Here is a 24,181-nt window from a genome sequence, read left to right as displayed (position 1 = left end):
GGTAATGGAATTGCAGCATTTGTCACCAAGCATTTTAGTTTCCCACCAATGGAAAATTTTTAAAAATCCAGCAGTTTAAAAGGTATTCACCAATAAAAGAGGAACCAACAGAAGAGGCTCACGTTCAATGAAAGATTCCCAATCTGCTTTTTTTTTTTTTTTTTTTTGCTCTAGAGAAAAGTATGGAGCCAGAGGTTGTACTCTAGCAATTTTACTTTAATAAAATAACAAATATAGTTATTGTGCTGGGCACAGGCATCACTGCTCCCTCTGGCCACCACCAGCAGGCAAGGCAGGTAAAGTGTCTTGCCCAAGGACAAAACAACTGCAGCAGACAGAGCTCAAACCTGCAACCCTTTGGTTATTGGGCATGTCTTTAACTCCTCTGCCATTGGCACCCATTAAAATAACAAATGAAATGGGATGAAACACATTTCCAAATCCCTCTTATTCATAATAAAGCATCAGAAATGCTCCAGTAGGTAATGTGTTGATGTTAGAGCAGTCCAACTTAAATACTGATGGTTTTTAATCCTGAATGAATTATTAGCCTAGAGCTTTAGACAAACTGCAGCAGAAACGAAGGGTTTTGCTCAGCAGGTGGTTATACGTTTACATATATGGGAATCCTCACAGCAGCCATCTTGCCTCTGTTAAATTAAGTCTGCCCTAAAATCTCTTTATTTATCTTTTATTCATGGGTGACCCTAAAGCCCTGGATCACTCAAACCCCTCCACTATGACAAGCCCCTGGAGGATTTTTGTGCCTGTATGTTTTCATGTTTTGCATGACTGAAATGAATGAGGACTCTGCGTTACACCGAAAGCATTTTGCTTTATTCTACAGAATTAGTTTGCAGACAAAGAGGATCAGAACAGAAGATCCCAGAGGTCTGAGGTGGCCGTCAGCGAGATTCACTCCTCATCCAGCCCCCTCTGCGGTGAAGAATGTCAGAGCAGACAAGAAGAGATGGATTACTGAACAAAGACTCATTAATGATGTCATAAAATAATAAAATACATTTAAAATGACAGATTGTTTCATCAATAACTCACTAATATAATTCAGCAAAAAAAACAAGGAAATTGAGTTTTTTACAAAGACTGGTCTGAATTTTTTTCCTGTTCTTTGAAATTATGAATTTATTGGATATTTTTATTTAAAACAACACTTAAATTGAAAAAAGAGAAGTCATTGTATGTGTTAATAGCATTAATAAGAGAGCAGTACTACATTACATTAAGTGTCGAATACTGAAAGAGTCTCTAACCTTTGACCCCACATCACGGCTCTTGGCACGCATCTTGTTGACCTGAGACTCGGCGATGTCAGCTCTCTCCTCCGCCTCGTCCAGCTCGTGCTGCAGCTTGCGGAACTTGCCAAGGTGGGTGTTAGCCTGCTCCTCCTGCAAGATTTACCCAGAACATAAACTACACATCAGAACGTCAGCCCTCTCGTGTCGTGTGGTCTCTGCAATGGACAGCCCTTCAAAAACTGGTTGTATACATTTCTGCTAAGAATGTTTAAATTAAAAATGCACGTGGTCCACCTGCACAGACATGATAAAGGTTCGTGTTAAAAAGACAGACTGATTTTTTTATTATAACTCATATTACACTAAATTATGAGTGTTAGGAGTTGAATCTCAATAAGAAAAGCAAAACAAAGACTAAGTTGTGATCAGGATTATTAGTTGTTATTAGTGTCTCTTTAAGGATTCAATCCAGACTAAGAAGTAATGTGGAGTTCTAGAAAGCTTTTTGGCCTAAAGACATGATAAAAATAAGGAACGGCACATATAACTGAGACTTGGCTACATGTGGGAGATAATGTTTCTAGGTCACACTCACAGCTTCCTCAGCAGCTCTCTTGTAGGCCTTGACCTTCAGCTGCAGTTTGTCAACCAGATCTTCCAGGCGTGCAACATTCTTTCGGTCCTCCTCGGTCTGAATGGAGCGAGGCGAGTTGTGTTTTTAGAAACATCTTTGTTGAGAGAAACCAAACGTCTCCATATTGAGAGGCTACCTGATACGTCAGCTCCTTGATGCGTCTCTCATATTTGCGGATTCCCTTCACAGCTTCACTGCTCTTCTTCTGCTCTGACTCCACTTCGCTTTCAAGCTCTCTCACCTGAAACCATCCATTGAAGTTTTTTATCGTGTGGTCCAAACATGGTGTTGCAATGAACAACAAATGTGTGCATTATCAAAAATAACAAGGTGTTGTAACGTCACAAAATGGACTGATTTCAAAGATCCCACAGGTCACATGCAGCCAGAGCAAATAACCCTGGCTGCTACATGTTCTTCTGCATCTTCCCTTGTCAGGAGTCTGTGAGTTTGTACAACTCGGCATTTTAATCAGATGACTTCATCAGCTGAGCGCAGCTTCATCAGATAATAAAGATGAACAGTAGCATTCCTTTCCCCAAGGTTCCTTCACAAGAGAACTGTTTTAGATAAATCTTTATTCCCAGAAGAAAGAAGATTTCATAATTAAAGTAATCATTTTATAATTCAAAATAATCATTGAAGAAAGAAGATTTTATGATTAAAAATCATTACATATTGCCACGTATAATTGAGTAATGAAATGTTCAGGAATCTGTATTCAATGATGGTTTAGTAATGTTTACAGGATGAGGTCATCATTACACCAGACAAGAAGTAGGGTTAAAATTAAGAACGCATGACACATAACTAACCTTGTCCCTAGACTCAGAGACTCAGCGTCTCAGAACGTGTGTTTCTGAGATTCTTGGTAAGTCTGGTAATAGATAACAGCGGGTATATAAACCAGCCGCTCTGCTTTCTCAGCAGTGGTGAGAGCACGCTGGAGACTGGCCATCTCTTAGCAGATCTCCAGCTCAGAAAGGCTTAAAGTTTTTTTTTTGCACCTGTGAACAACAAGATAGTTTTGCTGCAGAACAAAGCTGATTTTGCAAAACTCCTTCAGAGTTATTTTAAGACGCGTGGTTTCCATCCATCTGTCGTGACCCGAGACACATCTCTAGGACTGAAAGGACGGCACCTCGGTACTCTACAGCCCTCCGGTGCCAGCGGCCATCCGACCACTCTGACTTTCGGATCCACCAAGAGGGTGCCTCTACGGTAATGTAGACACACAGATAGCGTCTGTATGCAGTTTGATAAATAACAGCTTATAGCTTATCTGCAAACCAAATCCTTTTATCCAGAATTTACCTCTCTGAAGATACAGAGATTCTAATTCATCATCTCATATTCACGTATAGTTTTCAGACACCCATCTTTTAGTTCCATCCACTCACAGGATAATAGTTTAAACCATTTGTCAAGTCTTAATTGTTTGTCAAATAAATTCTTATTTGTTTGCAAACACTGACTGGTTCTTGAATCATAAACGAAGTGTGAACGATCCCTTAATAATTAAAAGAATCCTAGAACCTTCTAATTAATCATCTTAAGACCAAGCAAGGTGATATTCTATAATTAATAGAGTATTACAGCTATTGGTCACAAGTAATGAGAATAGAAATAAATAGCTTTTAAAGCAACTTATTTAGCCCACATTAATCTACTATTTTACATTACAGTGTCAACAATCATTTAGTAAAAGATGTGCTAGTCCAAACACTGACAAGTCCGTTGCTACCATAAGAATGTTCCTTTCCTGTGTCTTGTATGTCAGATAAGGTGCCACCCTAGAGGTTACTCTTACCCGGGCCTCGAGCTTCTGCACCTGCTTCTTGCCTCCCTTCATGGCGATCTGCTCAGCTTCATCCAGACGGTGCTGCAGGTCTTTGATGGTCTGCTCCATGTTCTTCTTCATGCGCTCCAGGTGAGCGCTGGTGTCCTGCTCTTTCTTCAGCTCCTCTGCCATCATGGCAGCATCAGTGATGGCCTTCTTGGCCTTCTCTTCAGCGTTCCTGCATTCCTGCACCGCCTCCTCCACTTCGGTTTGAAGCTGGACTGAATCAGCCTCCAGTTTCTTCTTCTGGTTAATCAGGCTGGTGTTCTGTGTGTTTTTAAGATGTGAAACAACGAGTGTGAGAAAGCACAAGGAAACGTGTCTAAAGGATTGTTGCTTCTGAGGCACGGTCCCACCTGGGAGTGCAGCAGCTGCACCCTCTCGCTGACATCCAGCAACTCTTGCTCAGCGAGTTTACGACTTCTGTCGGTTTGCTCCAGAGCTGCTCTCAGTTCCTCCAGCTCAGCCTGGAGCAGGTTGTTGCGTCTCTCAACGATGGCGATGTTCTCTTTGAGATCATCGTTAGCTCGTACCGACTCGTCCAGCTGAATTTGGCAATCCTAAATGGGACAGCATTCATCACATTAATGTTTCATGGTGAAAAATCCCCAGAAAGTGTGACTTTATCATTTAGTCTTACCTTCAGGTGAGCATGAACAGACTTGAGTTGTTTCTGAGCTTCGGCCGCCTGCCTGTTGGCTTGGCTCAGCTGGATCTCCATCTCATTCAGGTCTCCCTCCATCTTCTTCTTCAAGCGGAGAGCTTCGTTCCTGCTGCGACACTCAGCCTCAAGAGAGCTCTGCAGGGTATCGATTGTCCTCTGCATGTTCCTCTTGCACTGCTCCATCTCTTCATCTTTCTCAGCCAGTTTGCGTTCAATGTCAGCTTTAATTTGGTTAAACTCTAGCTGCGCTCGTAATATCTTGCCCTCTTCATGCTCTAAGGAGGCCTGTTCAAAGGTGCAACGTTATGCATTTCATTATATTACAGTTTTATTTTGAAAATGTTCTTTTCATAAGCAGGAATTCATACCTCCGCTTCTTCAAGAGCAGATTGGATCTCACTCTTCTCCTGATCCAATTGTTTTCTCAACTTTTCCAGTTCGTGAATATTTTTCCCACTCTCACCAAGTTGCTCAGTGAGGTCAGAAATCTCCTCTATGGGACATCAAGCAGAATGAGATTCAAGAAAGTTTTTCTAGAGAAAGTTTTAAACTTTTGTTGTCAAAGGCACCTTGTAAATTCTTGTTCTCCCTCCTCATGGTCTCCAGGTGGTCCAGAGACTCTTCATAGGAGTTTTTCAGTTTGAAGAGCTCGGTGCTCAGAGCCCTGGCTTCCTTCTGGGAGCTCTCCAGCTCACACTGAGACTCTTCGTACTTCTGCTTCCACTCAGACAGGACCTGAAGGGGAAACACAGGCCAGGTCAAAGGCCAGATGAGTGAAGAGACTAAAAAGGTCAACAGAGATCCACAGTGTGTCATTAACTTCAATAGCATATATAGACGCTAAATAGCTTTTACTTTATCAATTCAAATTAGAAATCCTAATGACTCTCATCATACTTTTGGGCTAATTTGATAAATTTTTCTAACACTGTTGCTGCCTATGCAGAGAAGCTCCAAATAAGGACGCATCATTTTCCAGATGGGCACATAACTGCTGGTGTAACCGTTTCTAGGTTCTGGATTATTTTTGCGGCCAGCTGCTCCCGTCTACCTTGTCAAAGTTTCTTTGCTTCTTGTCCAGAGCAGCAGCAGCAGCGTTGGACCTCTCCACATCCACCATGAGATCTTCGATCTCATTCTGCAGCCTGTGTTTGGTCTTCTCCAGAGAGGAACATTTAGCATTCACCGCTTCAACGGCCTCCTCGGCCTCCTGCAGACGCTGAGCCAGCTTCTTCCTTGAGAAATCACCATTCGTATCATTTAATCTGTTTGCTGTTCGATACGTGATCCACAAGAGAACTTGACCTCTGTGACTGGCTGCCAGGTCGTCAAACAGACAAACTTTTTGTTCGTCTTACATTTTATGTGGAACATAACACAAACAAAAAGCTGACCTGCTAAACGAAGTGAAATGTCATTTTAGGATTTATGCAATGTTTCTACACTGAAGCCCAGCCTGTCTTACTTTGCTTCCTCCAGTTCCTCGGTCCTCTGGATGGCATCAGTTTCATACTTGGTTCTCCACTGAGCCACCTCAGAGTTGGCCTTGGACATGCCGCGCTGCAGTTCAGCCTTGGCCTCCTGCTCCTCCTCATACTGCTCCCTGAGGAGGTCACAGTCATGACGAGCAGACTGCACAGCATGGGCTAATGCGTTCTTGGCCTGTTCACATAGATAATATGAATGAGTGACAACCTCAGACCATTTCTGTGCAGTGCCATCAGATGGCTCTACAATATCTAACCTTAGTCTCCTCCTCTAGTTGTCTCTTAAGGTCTTCAACCTGTTGAGTGTAGGACATTTTCCCTCTTGTTAGCTGAGATACCAGCGAGTCCTTTTCTTCCAGCTGCCTTGAGAGCTCACCTTGAATAGAGAGGATAATAATTTTGAAAGCAGTTAATGTTACCATCAGGGGCGGCGTTAGGCCCGGCTACTTGGGCTGAAGCTCGGGATGTTTCATGAAAAGCCCCGGATCTAAATCGCGGAAGTAACATGCAGTACCAAAGTCCAACAGAGAGGGAGCAGCTGACAGTAGTTTGTATACAGCCTGCCTGAGCCTCCACCACTGAAGAAGAAACCCTTCAGCAGCCGGCTTCTTCTACACTCTCTGCCTGAAACGCATGAGTGAAGATGGACATAAGGACGTTTTTTAGACCAAAAGTACAACGACAGAACCACAGCTTTGATGAGACTGGTGCTGACTCAGGTTTGTGAGTCTTATTTGAAAATATTTATTGTGCTGCTGGTTTGCCTAAAGTTAGCTTACTATCAGGTAAAGTTGTTGGAGAAAGAAAGGGAATATTTACTATCGTCTCACACTAAACACTAACAGGAACAATACTCTGCCCTGAAAATGCTTAACATGTAGCTTCAGATTAAAAATGATGTGGTACAAGACAAATATGATGTTGACTACTGCGTGTCACGTGTGTGTGTGTGTGTGTGTGTGTGTGTGTGTGTGTGTGTGTGTGTGTGTGTGTGTGTGCGTGCGCGTGCGCGTGCGTGCGTGTGTTAAGCCCCGGATCTTCTTCAGTCCTCAATCCGCCCCTGGTTACCATTAGGTATTTCCTAGCAACATCACTGAGTTTACATGTTCTTAGAATGCATTTAGACAAAGAAGCTGCTCATTAACTGCGTGTAGCATTACTTGCCATTTTCTGTTTGAAGTTTAGCTTTTTGCATGTTGAGGTCATTGATGCATCGCTGAGCCTCTTCAAACTTAGTCTTGTATTCATTCATCTGATCTTCTAGAGTCCTGCATGTTTTCTCCAGAGTGGTCTGGAATTACACAAATCACATCGGAATAATGAATCAGCGTGAATTGCTACGTACACGATGACACAGGCAAAATCTGCGATGCCAACCTTTGTCTTCACAATATGCTCCATGTTGGAGACCACGTCATCAAGCTCCAGTTTGAGCTCGCTCTTCTCCTTCTCCAGTTTCTGCTTGACTCTCTGCAGGTTGTCGATCTGCTCTCCCAGGTCAGCAACGCTGTCAGCTTGTTTCTTCCTGAGTGCAGCGGTGGTGGCTTCATGCTGCAGCGTGGCCTCTTCAAGGTCTCTGCGCAGCTTCTGGAGCTCAGCCTCCCTCTTCTTGTTCATCTCGATCTGGGCGGCTGTGGCTCCTCCAGCCTCCTCCAGCCTCTCGCTGATCTCCTCCAGCTCTCTGGCCAGGTCTGCTCTCTGCTTCTCCACCTTGGCTCGAGCAGCTCGCTCTGCCTCCAGCTCTTCCTCCAGCTCCTCTATACGGGCCTGGTAGGGGAGGAATATTATCGTCTCTGTACCAAGTGGTTGCCCAAAATATTCAAATATGACACGGCTCGTTTCTCACCTGAAGCTCCTTCAGTTTCTTTTGAAGCTGAATAGCAATGGCTTGCTCATCCTCTATTTTATTATTGAGTTGACTGAGTTCGAAGTCTTTCCTGTAGTTGAAAAGTATCTGTTACACTCTAACTCTGATTTATGTATGGATCTGCAGATCTGTTTTGATGTATATTTTTTATGTCTGAGAGTTACTTTTTAAGATGCTCTTCGAGTTGCTGTTTATCATTCTCCAAGTCCATTAGACTCTCCAGGGCCAACTTTAGATCTCCTTCCAGCTTCCTCTTTGCCCTCTCGAGGTCCATCCTAATTTTCTTCTCTTGCTCCAGGGATCCTTCAAGCTACACAGTCGTAAAGAAAATCTAATAATAAACAGTACAAATTTCTTGGGTTGCGCATCAGACAAATCAAAACTCTCACATCGTCCACTTGCTGCTCCAGCTTGGCCTTGGCCTTGGTCAGAGTGTTGACTTTGTCTTCCTCACTCTGCAGGTCATCCAGCGTTTGCTGATGAGCTTCCTGTAAGGCTTTCTTTTCCTTGGTCAGCTTGGCAATGATTTCATCCAAAGCAGCCATCTCCTCAACCAGGTTCTTGACCTGTTAAAAAGAATAGTTCAGCTATTTTAAACTTTGCTCCATCCGGAACAAAAAAAGGTTCAAGTTTTTTTTTTTCCATTGTAGAAGAAATATCAAAGGATTTGACAAACCTTGTTCTCAGTAGCATGTTTCTCCTTCTCCACTTTTGCCAGAGTTAATTCTAGGTCATCTATGTCTTTCTTTAACTCAGAGCACTCGTCCTCTAACTTCCTTTTCTTAGCAGTCAGCTCAGCATTTATTTCCTCCTCGTCCTCTAGTCTCTCAGACAGCTCTTTTGCTTTTGCTTCCATCTGAATTTTGTTCTTGATCAGCCCCTCACATCGCTCTTCAGCATCAGCAAGATTATCTTGCTCCTAAAGGGTCATAATATTTATGATATTAACAGCATTTGAGTTACAGCATCAGTGATGGTGGTTTTTGTTCTGCTGCTGTAAAACTTACAGCTTGAACTTGGAGCTGCAGGTCGTTCTTCTCTTGGAGAAGAGAGACCGTTTTCTCCTCTAGTTCCTTCCTACGAGCTTCAGACTTTGCATAAGCCTCTTTAAGCTTCAGGAATTCTTCCTTCATGTTGGCCATCTCCTTTTCTGCCTCAGCAGATCTCAGAAGAGGTTTGATCTTGAAGAACAACTTCATCCAGGGCCAATTCTTGACCCCCATGAAAGCACGGATGTTCCACTGGATCACAAGCAGCGCATCCCTGTCAATTAGCAACCGCGGTCATTAAAACTGTTGCAACAATTATGAAGAGGGCTGCAGTTTTTGTTTGAATTCTGACCTTCTTTCAACTATCTTCTGAAATTCCATTCTTGCCAGCAAACCCCTTGATCTTGCCTGAATTCCAGTGATAATCAGTGACAACCGATCGTCCCTCATCTCCTCCAGTTGACCGAGAAGTCCAGCTTTAAAGAACACCTTTGAGGTGCACAAAGGTGTCAATTAAATGTCTTCTAAATAATACGTTCAAAAAGTACACACGCTTAAAGTCACTGTTGCTCCCATTTACTCAATACATTAATATTGACTATAATACTACAGAGTATTTTTAATATACCTTAGTGTGACCAAACTTGTACTGGTTGTGGTCAATGTCCAGAGAGCCAAGCAGTTTCTCTGCTCCCTTCCTGCTGTCAATGAACTGTCCTTCAGGGATGGCAGCAGGATTCAGGATGCGATATCTGGACAACGACACCAAATGTTGCTCAGTTTGCTTGGAGATGTGCAGTCTGTGACCAAACTACGATTATACCTCTGCTTGAAATCTCCGTAGAGGATCCTGTTAGGGAAGCCCTTCCTGCAGATCCGGATGCCTTCCAGAACACCGTTACAGCGCAGCTGGTGCATCACCAGAGGGTTCTCCATGGCCCCAGGAGTCTTGGTCTCATTGGGGATGATGCAGCGTACAAAGTGGGGGTGGGTGGACCTCAAGTTGGTCATCAGTTTGTTCAGGTTCTCCTGTGCAGACATCAAATTACTTTTCAGTTCAATTTTCTGGTTTATTAATCCATTGGGAAGCAATTATCTACAGGTTTTGATTTGGCTCTACTGACCCTGTGCAAGGCCGAAACTGTTTGAAAAGATGACCCCTTTTTCTTGCTTCCTCCTCCTTTGCCACCTTTTCCACTTTCTGTTAAGAAGTCAATGTACAACTCATTACATTGCATACATAACATAAACATAGCTTTGCCACTCATAAGCATGCTAAAGATGGTAAATATCTTTTAATCTAGTTTCACCTGAATCAGCTCCTGCATAATTTGCAAAGAGTGTAGCGAGCAGTTTGAGGTTGGACTTCTGGTACAGCGCAACAACGGTCTCATTTAGAGGATCCTTGTTCTTCACCAGCCAGTTGTTGATGTTATAATCAACAGTTCCAGCATAGTGCATCAGGGCAAAATGGGCCTCTGGTTTTCCTTTGACGATCCTTGGCTTCTGGAAGTTACTGGACTTCCCCAGGTGGTTGTCATAAAGCTTAGCTTTAAAGGTGGCATCGCTGGCTTTGGGAAACATGCACTCCTCTTCCAGGATGGACATGATACCCATGGGCTAAAGCAGAAAAACATAAGTTTAGAAACAGCAGATTTGTACATTTATCTTAACGTTGTCTCACCTTTTCTATCAGATCGATGCAGGCCTGCAGATCCATACCAAAGTCAATGAAAGTCCATTCAATTCCCTCCTTCTTGTATTCCTCCTGCTCCAGCACAAACATGTGGTGGTTGAAAAACTGTTGCAGTTTTTCGTTGGTGAAGTTGATGCACAGCTGCTCGAAGGTGTTGAACTGGAAGAGAAAATAGTTTTGTTTGCATTGTTCTTTCATAAATGTTGTGTTGGCCATTGCAAACATTTAGTATCAAACTCATCCTGCTCACATCAAAGATCTCAAATCCAGCAATGTCCAGTACACCAATGAAGTACTGACGGGGCTGCTTGGTGTCCAAGGACTGGTTAATCCTCACTACCATCCACAGAAACATCTTCTCATACACCGCCTTAGACAGCGCTCCAACAGCATAGTTCACCTGAAAGGGAATCCAAACTTTAAAATTACAATCATTTACCTTTTTATTGGTGAATCATCTGTTTTTATCACGCTGATCCCCTCCTCCATCAGTTCATTCATTCACACCTGCTGAACATTCTGTCCCTTGGTGACCCACTCGTTTCCCACTTTGACTCTTGGGTGACAGAGACCTTTGATGAGGTCGGCAGAGTTCAGGCCCATCAGATAAGAGACTTTGTCAGCATCTGAAAAACAAAGGTAAATAGCTTTGTTAGCATTGGGTATCTGCATGTTTGTCCGCTTTTAGAGTTCTTCTCTTGCCTTCAGTGCCATCTGCTTCTGCCTGCTCTTCACGCTGCTTGTTCTTGAACTTCATGTTACCATGGTGCATGATGGCACCAGTGAGCTTGTAAATGCCATTCTTCTCCTCTTGAGTAAAACCCAGCACATCAAAGGCCTCCTGAATGACAACAAGGTACAAATGCAACTGGTTGAGATTTTGTAAGGGATCCTTAACACTAGATAAAGATCACTAGAAGGTGGCTGGGTTGCAACAAGTTTAAAAAACCTCAGTGAATGCTGCTATGTTCTGCCAAATATGTACTTCCATATCCCCAGGATGGCTTCTAGTCCCCTAACCACAGGCAGGTTTCCATCCTATCATACACTCGCCTAAAGGACTATTAGGACCACCACACTAATACGGTGTTTGACCCCCTTTCGCCTTCCCAACTGCCTTAATTCTATGTGGCACTGATTCAACAAGGTGCTGAAAGCATTCTTTAGAAATGTTGGCCCATATTGATAGGATAGCATCTTGCAGTTGATGGAGAATTGTGGGATGCACATTCAGGGCACGAAGCTCCCGTTCCACCACATCCCAAAGATGCTCTGTTGGGTTGAGATCTGGTGACTGTGGGGGCCGTTGTAGTACAGTGAACTCACTGTCATGTTCAAGAAACCAATTTGAAATGACTGGAGCTTTATGACATGGTGCATTATGCTGCTGGAAGTAGCCACCAGAGGATGGGTACATGGTGGTCATGAGGGGATGGACATGGTCAGAAACAATGCTCAGGTAGCCCGTGGCATTTAAGTGATGCCCAGTTGGCACTAAAGGGCCTAAAGTGTGCCAAGAAAACATCCCCCACACCATTACACCACCACCAGCAGCCTTCACAGTGGTAACAAGGCATGATGGATCCATGCTCTCATTCTGTTTACTCCAAATTCTGACTCAGCCATTTGAATGTCTCTACAGAAATGGAGACTCATCAGACCAGGCAACATTTTTCCAGTTTTCAACTGTCCAATTTTGGTGAGCTTGTGCAAATTGTGGCCTCTTTTTTCTATTTTTAGTGGAGATTAGTGGTACCCGCTGGGGTCTTCAGCTGTTGTAACCCATCCGCCTCAAGGCTGTGTGTGTTGAGGCTTCACAAATGCGTTGCTGCCTTCCTCGGATGTAACGAGTGGTTATTTCAGTCAAAGTTGCTCTTCTGTCAGCTTGAATCAGTCGGCCCATTCTCCTCTGACCTCTAGCATTAACAAGGCATTTTCACCCACAGGACTGCCGCATACTGGTTGTGTTTCCATTTTCACGCCATCCTTTGTAAACCCTAGAAATGGTTGTGGATGAAAATCCCAGTAACTGAACAGATAGTGAAATACTCAGACCGGCCCGTCTGGCACCAACAACCATGACACACTCAAAAATTGCTTAAATCACCTTTCTTTCCCATTCTGACATTCAGTTTGGAGTTCAGTAGAATGTCTTGACCAGGAACGCCCCCCTAAATGCATTGCAGCAACTGCCATGTGATTGGTTGATTAGATAATTGCATTAAGGAGAAGTTGAACAGGTGTTCCTAAAAATCCTTTAGGTGAGTGTAAATGCTCACAATCACACCACATCCTGGGCTTTTCTGAAACCAGAATGCTAATGCAGGCTAGAGGATAACATGACTCTAATGGCGAAGCAGGGATGTAGTCCAGGTCAGCATGGCCAGTCCTACACCAGATACTGAACAACCGACCTGCAAAAGAGCACATGGGCCACATATGCATATGCCACCATGCTTGATCAAGGACCCATTTGGCAACCATCATCACAATGTTAAACCATCACGACTCTCCTGCAGAAATGTTTACTCAAAACAATTGTCAACCTCTCACATATACGTCACATCATCATTTATGTGTCTTCAGACTTTTGCCAGAACCCTCAACTTTATTGGACATTGCAGTGAGGTATTCAGCCCATGTGAAGCGAGCCTAACACGGTATGAAAAGTAGCGCTGATTACACAAATAATCACAGTAAGGACATTTCTCTACATTTGTACTCACATCAGTGGCAAGAAGCTCTTCAGCATCATTAATGGAGGCTACGGTCGTCTCTCCTTGGGAGATGAAGGCGTAGTCATAGGGGTTGTTGGTAATAAGCAGCATTTCTGAAAACAAAACATAATTTAGTCATTTCATGATACTCTAGAGACTACTGCGTCTGTTTGCTGGGATTATAATAATTAGTTGTATTTACCAAGCAGCTCAGGTTTCCTCTGTGACAGAATCTGATAGAAGATGTGATAATCTCTCTCAGCCTTCAGCTGAAAGACGACTCGGGACTTTTCTAGCAGATCTGTAAAAACATTTACGTCATGGGGATAGGAGGAGAACTTGGAAATAAGGGTAAACGTGGTGATAGTATAAAAAGCAGGCCACTCACATGTCTCAATATCAGCTGAGGCCAGTTTTCCACTGGCTGCAAAATGGATACGGATGAATTTCCCCTAGAATAAAATGCAGGAAAGTGAAAATATTAATGAAATAAAAATGAATAGAAATGTAGAGTGATTTTATTGTAGAAAGAGGCATACAAATCTGGAAGAGTTGTCATTCCTAATGGTTTTTGCATTTCCAAAGGCCTCCAAAGCTGGGTTACACTGGATGATTTGATCCTCCAGGGTACCCTAACAAACCCACACACACACTCTTAATAAATAGGAGCAACAAGTAGGTAGAACCAAGTTTTGTGAGTAGTTCACGTTTTAATTTCCTTACAAATGCTGAATCATCACCTTTTTGTCTGTGCTCCCTTCTTTTTTCCCACCAGCAGCAATGCTGGCAAAGTACTGAATGACTCTCTTGGTGTTGACAGTTTTCCCAGCACCAGATTCTCCGCTGAAGTCAGAAATGAATTGATCGGCACAAATGACAGCATAGCCACAGTTTTAGTGAGGAAAATGCTGGCAAGTCCTTTTATACATTATTATTCAGAACCATGCCATGTATAATTAAAACATTATGTTTTAATAACTAAAAGCCTACAGTAGCTAAAAATAGATTGTCACGTAATGTAGCAATGCATTGTGGGATGTAGTCCTAGACAAGCAAGCGTGCCTTTTGCATGGGTGTCCATGGGTTTGAGTCACTCAAAGTTGAATTTTGGTCTCCAAAAATTGTTCAGACAGGAAGGAACCAACCCCCACTGTTGGGGGAGGTGCTAATTGGACTCTAAATACCCAGATCAGATGTCAGAGCGGACATTTTTTTATCTTTTACCAACACTGGGTAAGGTCCGTGACCACATGAAGTAGCTGCAAAGTGAAACAGGCCAAGCCAAATACAGAGAAAGCAAAGTGGCTGCAGTATTTAAGTCATCGAAGAGCAGATTTTCACAATGTGGAGAAGATCAAGGGGAGCCTTGTATTTCTTCCTTAGATTTTGCTGAAGGGAAATGGCCTATATCTGAAAATAATGAGCAACGCTCTCAGATGTGGAGTTATCCTGGAGGCAGCGGTGGAAACCGAGTCCAGCTGAATGCCTCAGGTAAATAGCATCCAAACGTGGACTATAAAGGTGTTTGACCAGGGGTGGTAGTGACGCGAACGATCACCTAAGAGTAAAAAATAATAATTTTGGGGAAATGTTACTTGAGCAAGGTGAGTTTTGTCAGTCAGGTTGTTTTTATCTATGCCCAAGCACTCTGCCTGTGTTTTTTCAGTTGGGAAATGTGGTTTGTTTGTCTAGCACTAGCACCCAGCAGCACCCACTAGCACCCAGCAGCACCCACTAGCACCCAGCAGCACCCAGCAGCACCCAGCAGCACCCACTAGCACCCAGCAGCACCCACTAGCACCCAGCAGCACCCACTAGCACCCAGCAGCACCCATTAGCACCCAGTAGCACCCACTAGCACTCAGTAGTACCCACTAACACCCAGCAGCACCCACTAGCACCCAGAAGCACCCACTAGCACTCAGTAGCACCCACTAGCACCCAGTAGCACCCACTAGCACCCAGCAGCACCCACTAGCACCCAGAAGCACCCACTAGCACTCAGTAGCACCCAGCAGCACCCACTAGCACCCACTAGCACTCAGTAGCACCCACTAGCACCCACTAGCACCCAGCAGCACCCACTAGCACCCACTTGCACCCAGCAGCACCCACTAGCACCCAGCAGCACCCACTAGCACCCAGCAGCACCCACTTGCACCCAGCAGCACCCACTAGCACCCAGCAGCACCCACTAGCACCCAGCAGCACCCACTTGCACCCAGCAGCACCCACTAGCACCCACTTGCACCCAGCAGCACCCACTAGCACCCACTAGCACCCAGCAGCACCCACTTGCACCCAGCAGCACCCACTAGCACCCACTTGCACCCAGCAGCACCCACTAGCACCCAGCAGCACCCACTAGCACCCAGCAGCACCCACTAGCACCCAGCAGCACCCACTAGCACCCAGCAGCACTCGAGCGGTGACGTCAACAATAGAATACATACATATTGAAAACACAAACATTCATCCAAGCTAAAAGGTGCTCTGTGTATTTATGAGAACCAAATGAAAATGGCATTCATTATGAACATTTATTGTGTAATAAAGTCCTTTTTTCTAAATCAACCAGAAACACAGCAGTCGAAGGAAGAAAAGAAAGCTGAGCCTGAAGAGTGTAGCTCATTTCAGCTTAACATAAAATGACTTACGTGATGAGGATAGACTGGTTTTCTCTGTCTGAAACAGACATGAAATCATCTCTTAAGAACTACTTTTCACCATCACTGAGCATAATGCATGAACTTCAGGTAAGTTACCAGTCAGCATGTACTGGTAGGCATTATCAGAGATGGAGAAGATGTGAGGAGGAGCTTCACTCCTCTTCTTTCCTCTATAGGCAACAACCACCTCTTGGTTATAGACTGGCAGCCACTTGTAGGGATTGACCGTCACACAGAACAACCCAGAGTAGGTCTGTGAATAAAGGAACAAAAATCAAGGTGTAACAGGCTTAGGGTTAGTCTAATATTTACCCTAAAGATGGCAACATGTTGCTTTCTTAGCAATAGTTCCAGTGTTAAACTCACATAGATCATCCATGCTGCGTAGCGCTCTTTGAGGTTAAACAGCACAGCTGGCTCATGGAGGAAGGTGAACATCGCCATGTCTTCAATTTTATCAAACTTTGGCGGATTCTGAGGGTGAACGTCACACTCCTTCACGGTGACGGTCTGTAGAATGAAGGGAGTTGTTTTGAATGAAAAGCTGTTTTCTGTGACATGATGGGAAGGAGCTGCCAGGCAAACAGCTCACTGACCTTTCCTTTCTCTGTCTGAGCAGTGACTTTATCCCCCTCACGACTGATAACCGAAGCCTTCACATACTCCTCGTCAGGATCAGGCACAAAACATTCCTTCTTCATGTCAAACGGACGGGTTTGGGCCTCCAGACGCTCCTTGTCGGATTTCCTCAGATACGGAGCAGCAGCCCCAAACTCCTTCATAGTAGCGTCACCCATGTCTCACCTTATAAACCACCAAAAACATGATAAAATCTCAATGTTGTGGCCAAAGCCTTTAGGATGTATTTTAATGTATTTATTTTTGAGATCTTACCTTATCAGCCCCAGCTCAGAAGACAAGTGTTTTAACCTGAGGAACAAAAAGTAGAAAGTCACAACCCAGACAGGACTTTAGCATCACAGCCTGAAAACCATTGTCGTCGTATCTTACCTTGAGTTGGAGTGGTGACCTATTGGGGGCATCTGGGAGAGCTCTCTTTATAAATAAAGCCCCATCTGCCAAACATGGAGGGGTGCCTTAAGTCCAGGAATGTTATTGTGTCTGTTTGGTTGGGGAGGGGGTTAATGAGTGTGGAAGAGCAATATAGAAATCAGCGGGTCAGAGTCTCATCAGTGACGGGGTCCCCAGGAGAGGCCATATTAGGAGCTTTAGGGAGCTCAGCCATTAATCATAGGTATCCTTGACCATCCAGGGGACCTCGGCTGAACCTTTAAATAGACTCATGGAAGAATTCCTCCATCATTATCCCTTAAGCTTGCTTTTGTTGCCAAAAAAGATGCACCAGAGGAAGGCATCAACATGTAAAAATGTGCCATATTGTCTCACTTAGCCCTTAGTTTGACCTGAAAACGTGAATTAGTTAGTATCAGTAGTTATGAATGAGCAGACTTCAGTACTGATAACGTGTTTGTTGGTCCCTGCTCTTCTAACACAATATCTGCATCAGTCGTTTCATTCAACAGTGAAACATGTTTTACATTCAAAGGAATTTAAACACTGAGTGCTGCTGAATTTGTGACATTTTTCACTATAATTATAAGGAATGGTATAAATGAGAACCTGCTACGGTTGTCCAAACACCATTAAAGATGGGAGCCATTGTTTGGAGGGATATTTTAGACAAGTATGTGGTGATGGTCTCATTACTCTAAGAGCTAAAGCGGAGTCCCAGAGAGTTTGGTGATCACAGAATGGTTGGTAACAAAAGCAGTCGTCACACACTGACTGCGCCGGTCTTAAAAAAAGGACATAATTCTGTGGGATTAGACAGGCGACAGGTGCGAGGCAACGCGGACTAAGGTCTACCACAGGTGAACATGCTTGGCATTCATGGAAGGCAGCAAATATGAGAAGCATTTGAGGGGTTTTGCCACATGACTATGAGATGCCAAGGTCAGAGGAATAAAGCTTTAGTCCCCTCAGCTGCAGCCCTGTTTACATGGAGTTGTGTCTTTGCAGACAAACAACTGTGCCATGTTCTTATTGAGAATGCGAACTGATCAAGCAGAGCAGTCATCCAGGCTTTTGGGATCCAGTTTTTGTCTCACATAGGATCAGCTGTCGTTGCTCATGAGGTCAGTTTTACATAAATATTGATTGTGACTCACGAGTCATTCAACCATCGATGTTCAACTGTTTCAACCCTAATTTCTGTCATAACGTCTGCAACATATAGTTTAAATTATTTATACCAACTGTAGATCACAGGCAGCCCTGGTGGCCAGTGACCACGGCCTCTTCAAAGGTCAAGAGATAAAATGGAGGGTCAACAGCTGCTGACAAGTGCTGATTACTTCCCCAGCTCCGTCGCTGACAGCTGGCGTCAGTGTGACAAAAGGAGGTGGAAGATTCCAAACCCCCCCGAAAGAGCAAGTGAAGATAAGTCCAACCGCACACGTCAGACACAATAAATAAACCAAGTTTTAAATGCTTTTCTTGTGTCACAGCAAATGCACTTTGTCATCATGTGGATGTGTGATTTCATTAATGCTGTGGGACATCTAAATCCCTGTCTGGGCTTCAGTGCAGGAATTCACCCCTCCAACCGACCTGCACGGTAACAGGTAAAAACTTCAGCTTTGTCTTAATAGAATAGAATAGAATAGAATAGAATAGAATAGAATACCCAGAGGAAAAACAAAATTGAGGGTGTTACTTCCAAGCCACCATGCAAGTTTTAAAAAAAGACAAACAAAAACATGGAGGTCACAAAGATTGTATTGTATTGTATTTATTTTTCCGTCCTAACAAATACATATAAAACACATGAAAAGGAAAATAATTATCTAATAAAGAACATAATAATTATCACAGGTACAAATTCCTCTTGTAAGTTAAACAGTTTTTTTAGATATAATTTATGAACGAAAAGGTATAGGCTGAAGTTAAACTTATTTAAGCCTACCCATTAATTCATCACAAAAAATCAACATTGTCATAAATATCAAAAGTAAATAAACATATAAACAATACAGTTATTACATGCATCATCCTAATTTCAACAAAATCAATCAAGAGGTATAAACATGTGACAAAACTAATTTTGGTGCACTTGGTAATTGCGTAAGGTGTTATTTTTAAAACTCTTTTTGAATATTATCTTTCTTCTTTTTTTACAGTGTCCTGTCTGGCTGTGAAGCAAGCAGAATTGATGTCTGAATGCTGGTAACAAGCCTTACAGATTTGCTCTCAGGTGGAGCATCAAAGCGTCTGCTTTTAATGTCACGCCTGATACTTAAAACTTTAGTGTTACTGTTTTTGAATGCTTTTTAATTCCGACCAGACACGGAGACAGAGGTGAAAGAGAAAGGAAAAGACAAAAGGTGGGGAGAGGGGGGAAGGGGGTGGGGGTGGGGGTTCCACAAAAATACACAATAATGAACAAGGGTCTGCTTCTAGACCTGCAGAAAAAGACAAAAAAAAAGCAACAAAAAAAAGGGACACAACAACAATACAACAAGAGCAAGCTATCGCTGTGTCAACTTGATGAAGAAATATTTAATCAACATTGTTTAACTGAACAGTCACACGATAATAAATCACAGTGCATTAAGTGCCCACCATAGCCTTAAGACCTGTGTTGAACGTGCCCAAGCCCATACTTTTGAGAGCACCATGTGAGCACCTGTGTGTGTACACGTGCTTGTTTATGTAAGGTTTCTCTATAGGAGCGTCCAACAGAGAGTGTGAGGGACCACAGATCTGCCCCCTAAAGATGCGTAGGAGATGGGGGGAGCTCCAAGTCCCAGAGATCCAGGAGCTGCCCCAGAGTGCAGGAACCCCAAGGAGACTGCAACCAGAAAGGCCCCCGCCCCCCTCAAGAGGCACAGAGGATCGCCCCGGGGGGCCACAACCAGCAGCCGGCAGAGTCCCGGGAGACATCAGCGGCAAGCCCTCAGGCCCGCCCGCAGCCTCCCACCCCCTAGCCGGCCGAGCCCGGGACCCAGCGACCCGGGACCCAGAGGTGACCACCCCCGCCGGGGACCCAGCAGAGCCCAGGGACCCAGACCCCACCAGGCCGCCACCGGGATTGATCATGCAGATGCCAAAAATCTTAAACCCCCTGACCCGGGAGCCACGACCCAGGCAGACCAAGGCACCACACTCCACACCAGGTGTTGCAGGGGGAGGGGAGATGAAGATCTATATCATCAAAAGAAGTCCCAGGAGAGGGGAGGAGTCTTTTTGAATATTTTCAACGAGCATGAATTTTTTAATCTATCCTCGAGTCTAGTCCATAAACTCACTCCTCTTACTGAGATACGTCTATGTTTTTTATTGGTTCTAATATTCTTCTTTTTGAAAATCCCAGTTCCTTAGACTATGTCCTCCTTCCTTTGTTCAAACATCCTTTGGAGATAAGGTGGAAGTTGAGCCTGATATGCCTGATATACTACAGCCAGTGTATGCAGGTCAATAATATCATAAAATTTTAGAATTTTTAATTGGATAAAGATAGGATTTGTTGGAGCAAAATAGTTAGCATGGGAAATTATTCGAACTACCTTTTTTTGAAGTAAATATATAGGATAAATATTTGCTCTGTAATTATTTCCCCATATTCCCACCCCATAGCTCAGATATGGTAAAATAAAAGAGGTATAGAGTATCTGAAGGGATTTAATATTTAAAACAATTCTCATTCTACTCACAAGTCCTATATTTTTTGATATTTTTAACTTTATATCATCTATATGAGGCTTCCAACTCAGTTTTTCATCTATAGTAATTCCTAAAAATTTATAAGATCCTTCAATATTCATGATAAAAAGACATAATACAAGAATGTGTGCTGTGATAATTAGGAAAACACATCTTAACAGTTTCCATTTCATTTGTACAGCTCCTTCATAAACCAATGCACAAGTGAAACTAAAAATAATGGAAAATGGTAAAAAAGGTTCCTTTATTTCTGTTATTTCACTTAAAAGGTGAAACTAATGTATGAGATAGGCATTCCATGTAAAGCCAGATATTTCTGCTTTTATTTGTTATAATTGTAATAATTATGGCTTACAGCTTTTGAAAACCCTGCATTCAAAATCTCAGACAATTAGAATGAGTGTTACTCTCTAATCAGCTAATGAATCCAAAACACCTCCAAAGGTTCATGAGCCTTTAGCTGGTTTCTCAGTCGAAGTTGAATTAACAAAATAAATGGACTTTTGCACCATTTTTCATTTTTAGAGTTTCACTTGGATTTTGTGTTGTTCATACTTAAGGTGGTATTTAAACTTGTCATTTAGACACAAAACACTCTGTCATCAGACACCTAAAAGCAAATTCAGCAGTAGAACTAAAGTTTAGGGTATGTTTATATATGCTTTCTTTTGATATTTGTAATAATCGTGTGCACAATCCTTTATGTGAGTTTTCATGTTGTTTTTTGTTTTGAATCATAGCAATAAATGGGCCAAATTAGCTAAAAGTTAGTTTTGAACACACACACATATATGTGTGCGTGTGTGTGTTTAGCAGTTTGTATCAATGGTGTGAGAGAGGAGTATTTATAGGACAGAAATGAGGCTATAGAGTTTTCAAGCAGCTTCGGTTCAACCCACAAGGCGGTCTCATTACAGACGGTTCCACCTTAGGTCACTTGTTTGCTCGGATGAGCTCAAGTATCGTGTTAATCTTGCCGATAAGCCTCAACACATTTGGTGTTGTTTGCGGTGGACCGCTTTAAGCAGAGGTGTAAATAAGGATTCAGTAATTCTTAGATACCTGCCTGTCAGAGAGCAGCGTTTAGGAGCGTTAGACACGGGGCCTCCTTAAGTTCACTCAGAGAGAGTCTGGAGAGGTTCTCCTACCTTCTGCTGCCTGAAGCAACATTAACAACACACAGACTTGGCTCTACCATTAAGCAAAGACAAATGAGTAGAATAGTTGTATTAAATCATGAAAACCAACCAATCGTTTTTCTTTGTTGCATTATAACCTTAAAATCAGTTTAATACAAAAAGACAACATTGATATAATTTAAAAGACTGACACATTTGACATGTAGATGCATCTGTAAATAAATCTAATGACTGTTGCTTTTTATTTTTATCTTATTTGTTATATGAAGTAAATAGTTTGGTATTGCATCTTTAAAATCCCCTGTAGTCCTTTGAAGAACCATGCAGACTTTGGCAGGGATTGACTGACCAGCTGCGTGTGATTAAAGGAGGAATTATGGTACATCCAGGTTTAAGCGCTGGTTTATTGTTGACCTTGATGCCCAGTCGCTGGGGCCTTGGGGAACTTTATTTTAGGCGCAGGACATTTTTTTAATCTCCTTTTTTATCATAGCTTGTCAACCTTTCAATTTTTGTAACAAGGTGTAACATTTTATGTCACTTTAGTTTGTCACTTATTTTTAATTTGATTTTTATTCTTTGTGCAAATGAAAAATTGACCACGGTCAAAATGAGTTTTCTCCATTTCTGGGCTCTCCCTTAGAGATAGGGTGAGAAGCTCAGTCATCCGGGAGGGGCTTGGAGTAGACCTGTTGCTCCTCCACAATGAGGGGAGCCAGCTGAGGTGGCTCGGTCATCTGGTCAGGATGCCTCCTGGATGCCTCCCACACCTCCCTGGTGAGGTTTTCTGGGCATGTCCAACCGGGAGAAGACCTAAAGGAAGACCCAGGACACGCTGGCGGGACCATGTCTCTCTGCTGGCCCGGAGGAGCTGGCCCAAGTGGCTGAGGAGAGGGAAGACTGGGCCTCCCTGCTGACCCCATCCCAGACAAGCAGCCGAAAATGGATAAAATTGGCATTTTTCTCAAAAAATCTAAATAAGAAGCTAAATTAGCTAGCTTTAGCTATGCTAGTTTTTATATATATATAATTTGGTTGTGACCGAGTAAATGAACTAGTTCAGCTTCTCTGAAGACATGGTTCATACTACTCACTTCCTGTTCCTGCACTAACTATGGTTTCCCATGAACACACCTTTTCCAGGGGAAAAAAGAAAGATGAACGATGTGCAACATCTCAGTGGGACTTTATTAGCTCTACGGGTTAGGAATCATGACAGTTGAGGGGCTCTACGGATCACAGCAGACAAATAGATTTCAGCAGGCTCCGAAGCTTCACTCCTCCTCAAACCCTTTCTGCTGATGTCCAGAAACAAGTTGGAAACAGAAAAAGAGAAATGATTATTTAGTGTTCAGATGAGTATTTCTGTATTACTGTACAGCAATGACTTCTTTTCCAGTTTAATGCGCTGAATTTTTGAGGGTTTTGTGCTAGAAAATTGGAAATCGAGCAGCATGCAAGTTAAAAACAGCTGCAGAGGGTTGGTAGCGTCACATTGTGGTTGTTATAAAGTGCCGGCTCACCTTGGAGCCAGTGTCACGGCTCTTGGCGCGCAGCTTGTTGACCTGAGACTCGGCGATGTCGGCTCTCTCTTCAGCCTCGTCCAGCTCGTGCTGCAGCTTGCGGAACTTACCCAGGTGGACATTAGCCTGCTCCTCCTGGTTTAGGTGATTTACACAAAAGGTGTTTATGAAAGAAACCACCCCAGACTTCCACTGATCAAGCCCACTCACTTACAGCTTCCTCAGAAGATCGTTTGTAGGCTTTCACTTTGAGCTGCAACTTGTCCACCAAGTCCTGCAGCCGGGCAATATTTTTGCGATCCTCCTCGGTCTGTTGGACGAACAAATGATTTGAGGTTTCTTTTTCAAGACTTTGAAAGTGGACTAGTAGAGCTGCACTCTATGCATCACAAACCTGATAAGTGAGTTCCTTGATGCGTCGCTCATATTTGCGGACACCTTTCACAGCTTCGCTGCTTTTTTTCTGCTCCATTTCCACTTCGTTTTCTAGCTCTCTCACCTGTCAAATGTGTTTTTCATCATTTACATGCATGATTTATCCTCTTAAGTGTATCATAGATGTAAAGAAAATGCTCTTACCCGGGCCTCGAGCTTCTGCACCTGCTTCTTGCCTCCCTTCATGGCGATCTGCTCAGCTTCATCCAGACGGTGCTGCAGGTCTTTGATGGTCTGCTCCATGTTCTTCTTCATGCGCTCCAGGTGAGCGCTGGTGTCCTGCTCTTTCTTCAGCTCCTCTGCCATCATGGCAGCATCAGTGATGGCCTTCTTGGCCTTCTCTTCAGCGTTCCTGCATTCCTGCACCGCCTCCTCCACTTCGGTTTGAAGCTGGACTGAATCAGCCTCCAGTTTCTTCTTCTGGTTTAGCAGGCTGGTGTTCTGTGTGTTTTTAAGATGTGAAACAACGAGTGTGAGAAAGCACAAGTAAATGTGTCTAAAGGATTGTTGCTTCTGAGGCAC

The 24,181-nt window shown here is 43.4% G+C and overlaps 1 protein-coding gene and 1 long non-coding RNA gene across 2 annotated transcripts in view; one reads left to right on the top strand and one right to left on the bottom strand.

The window, feature by feature from the left end:
- LOC107384435 (uncharacterized) overlaps nucleotides 1-24,181 on the bottom strand; it is a 59,747-nt gene that overhangs the window by 24,487 nt on the left and 11,079 nt on the right. Inside the window, 42 exon segments of the mRNA XM_070541887.1 lie at nucleotides 1,272-1,406; nucleotides 1,852-1,947; nucleotides 2,027-2,131; nucleotides 3,701-3,997; nucleotides 4,087-4,290; nucleotides 4,371-4,679; nucleotides 4,763-4,887; nucleotides 4,964-5,129; nucleotides 5,446-5,629; nucleotides 5,860-6,056; nucleotides 6,139-6,257; nucleotides 7,046-7,172; nucleotides 7,259-7,648; nucleotides 7,728-7,818; nucleotides 7,913-8,058; nucleotides 8,138-8,314; nucleotides 8,425-8,667; nucleotides 8,756-9,011; nucleotides 9,090-9,226; nucleotides 9,366-9,489; nucleotides 9,561-9,766; nucleotides 9,862-9,938; nucleotides 10,048-10,357; nucleotides 10,422-10,592; nucleotides 10,684-10,833; nucleotides 10,941-11,059; nucleotides 11,136-11,274; nucleotides 13,160-13,263; nucleotides 13,353-13,451; nucleotides 13,539-13,602; nucleotides 13,690-13,993; nucleotides 15,808-15,835; nucleotides 15,916-16,072; nucleotides 16,186-16,329; nucleotides 16,416-16,618; nucleotides 21,625-21,628; nucleotides 21,711-21,720; nucleotides 22,980-22,999; nucleotides 23,225-23,359; nucleotides 23,439-23,534; nucleotides 23,619-23,723; nucleotides 23,804-24,100. Coding sequence (XP_070397988.1) covers nucleotides 1,272-1,406; nucleotides 1,852-1,947; nucleotides 2,027-2,131; nucleotides 3,701-3,997; nucleotides 4,087-4,290; nucleotides 4,371-4,679; nucleotides 4,763-4,887; nucleotides 4,964-5,129; nucleotides 5,446-5,629; nucleotides 5,860-6,056; nucleotides 6,139-6,257; nucleotides 7,046-7,172; nucleotides 7,259-7,648; nucleotides 7,728-7,818; nucleotides 7,913-8,058; nucleotides 8,138-8,314; nucleotides 8,425-8,667; nucleotides 8,756-9,011; nucleotides 9,090-9,226; nucleotides 9,366-9,489; nucleotides 9,561-9,766; nucleotides 9,862-9,938; nucleotides 10,048-10,357; nucleotides 10,422-10,592; nucleotides 10,684-10,833; nucleotides 10,941-11,059; nucleotides 11,136-11,274; nucleotides 13,160-13,263; nucleotides 13,353-13,451; nucleotides 13,539-13,602; nucleotides 13,690-13,993; nucleotides 15,808-15,835; nucleotides 15,916-16,072; nucleotides 16,186-16,329; nucleotides 16,416-16,618; nucleotides 21,625-21,628; nucleotides 21,711-21,720; nucleotides 22,980-22,999; nucleotides 23,225-23,359; nucleotides 23,439-23,534; nucleotides 23,619-23,723; nucleotides 23,804-24,100 — 6,570 coding nt within the window.
- LOC107384192 (uncharacterized) lies at nucleotides 609-1,032 on the top strand. The gene is made up of 2 exons (XR_011515495.1): nucleotides 609-769; nucleotides 848-1,032. It is a non-coding gene; the product is annotated as an uncharacterized lncRNA (long non-coding RNA).

The sequence above is a fragment of the Nothobranchius furzeri genome, chromosome 11, assembly GCF_043380555.1.
Source record: "Nothobranchius furzeri strain GRZ-AD chromosome 11, NfurGRZ-RIMD1, whole genome shotgun sequence".
Classification (NCBI taxonomy): domain Eukaryota; kingdom Metazoa; phylum Chordata; class Actinopteri; order Cyprinodontiformes; family Nothobranchiidae; genus Nothobranchius; species Nothobranchius furzeri.
The sequence above is the reverse complement of the archived record's forward strand: the minus strand, read 5'-3'. Positions and strand labels throughout refer to the sequence as shown.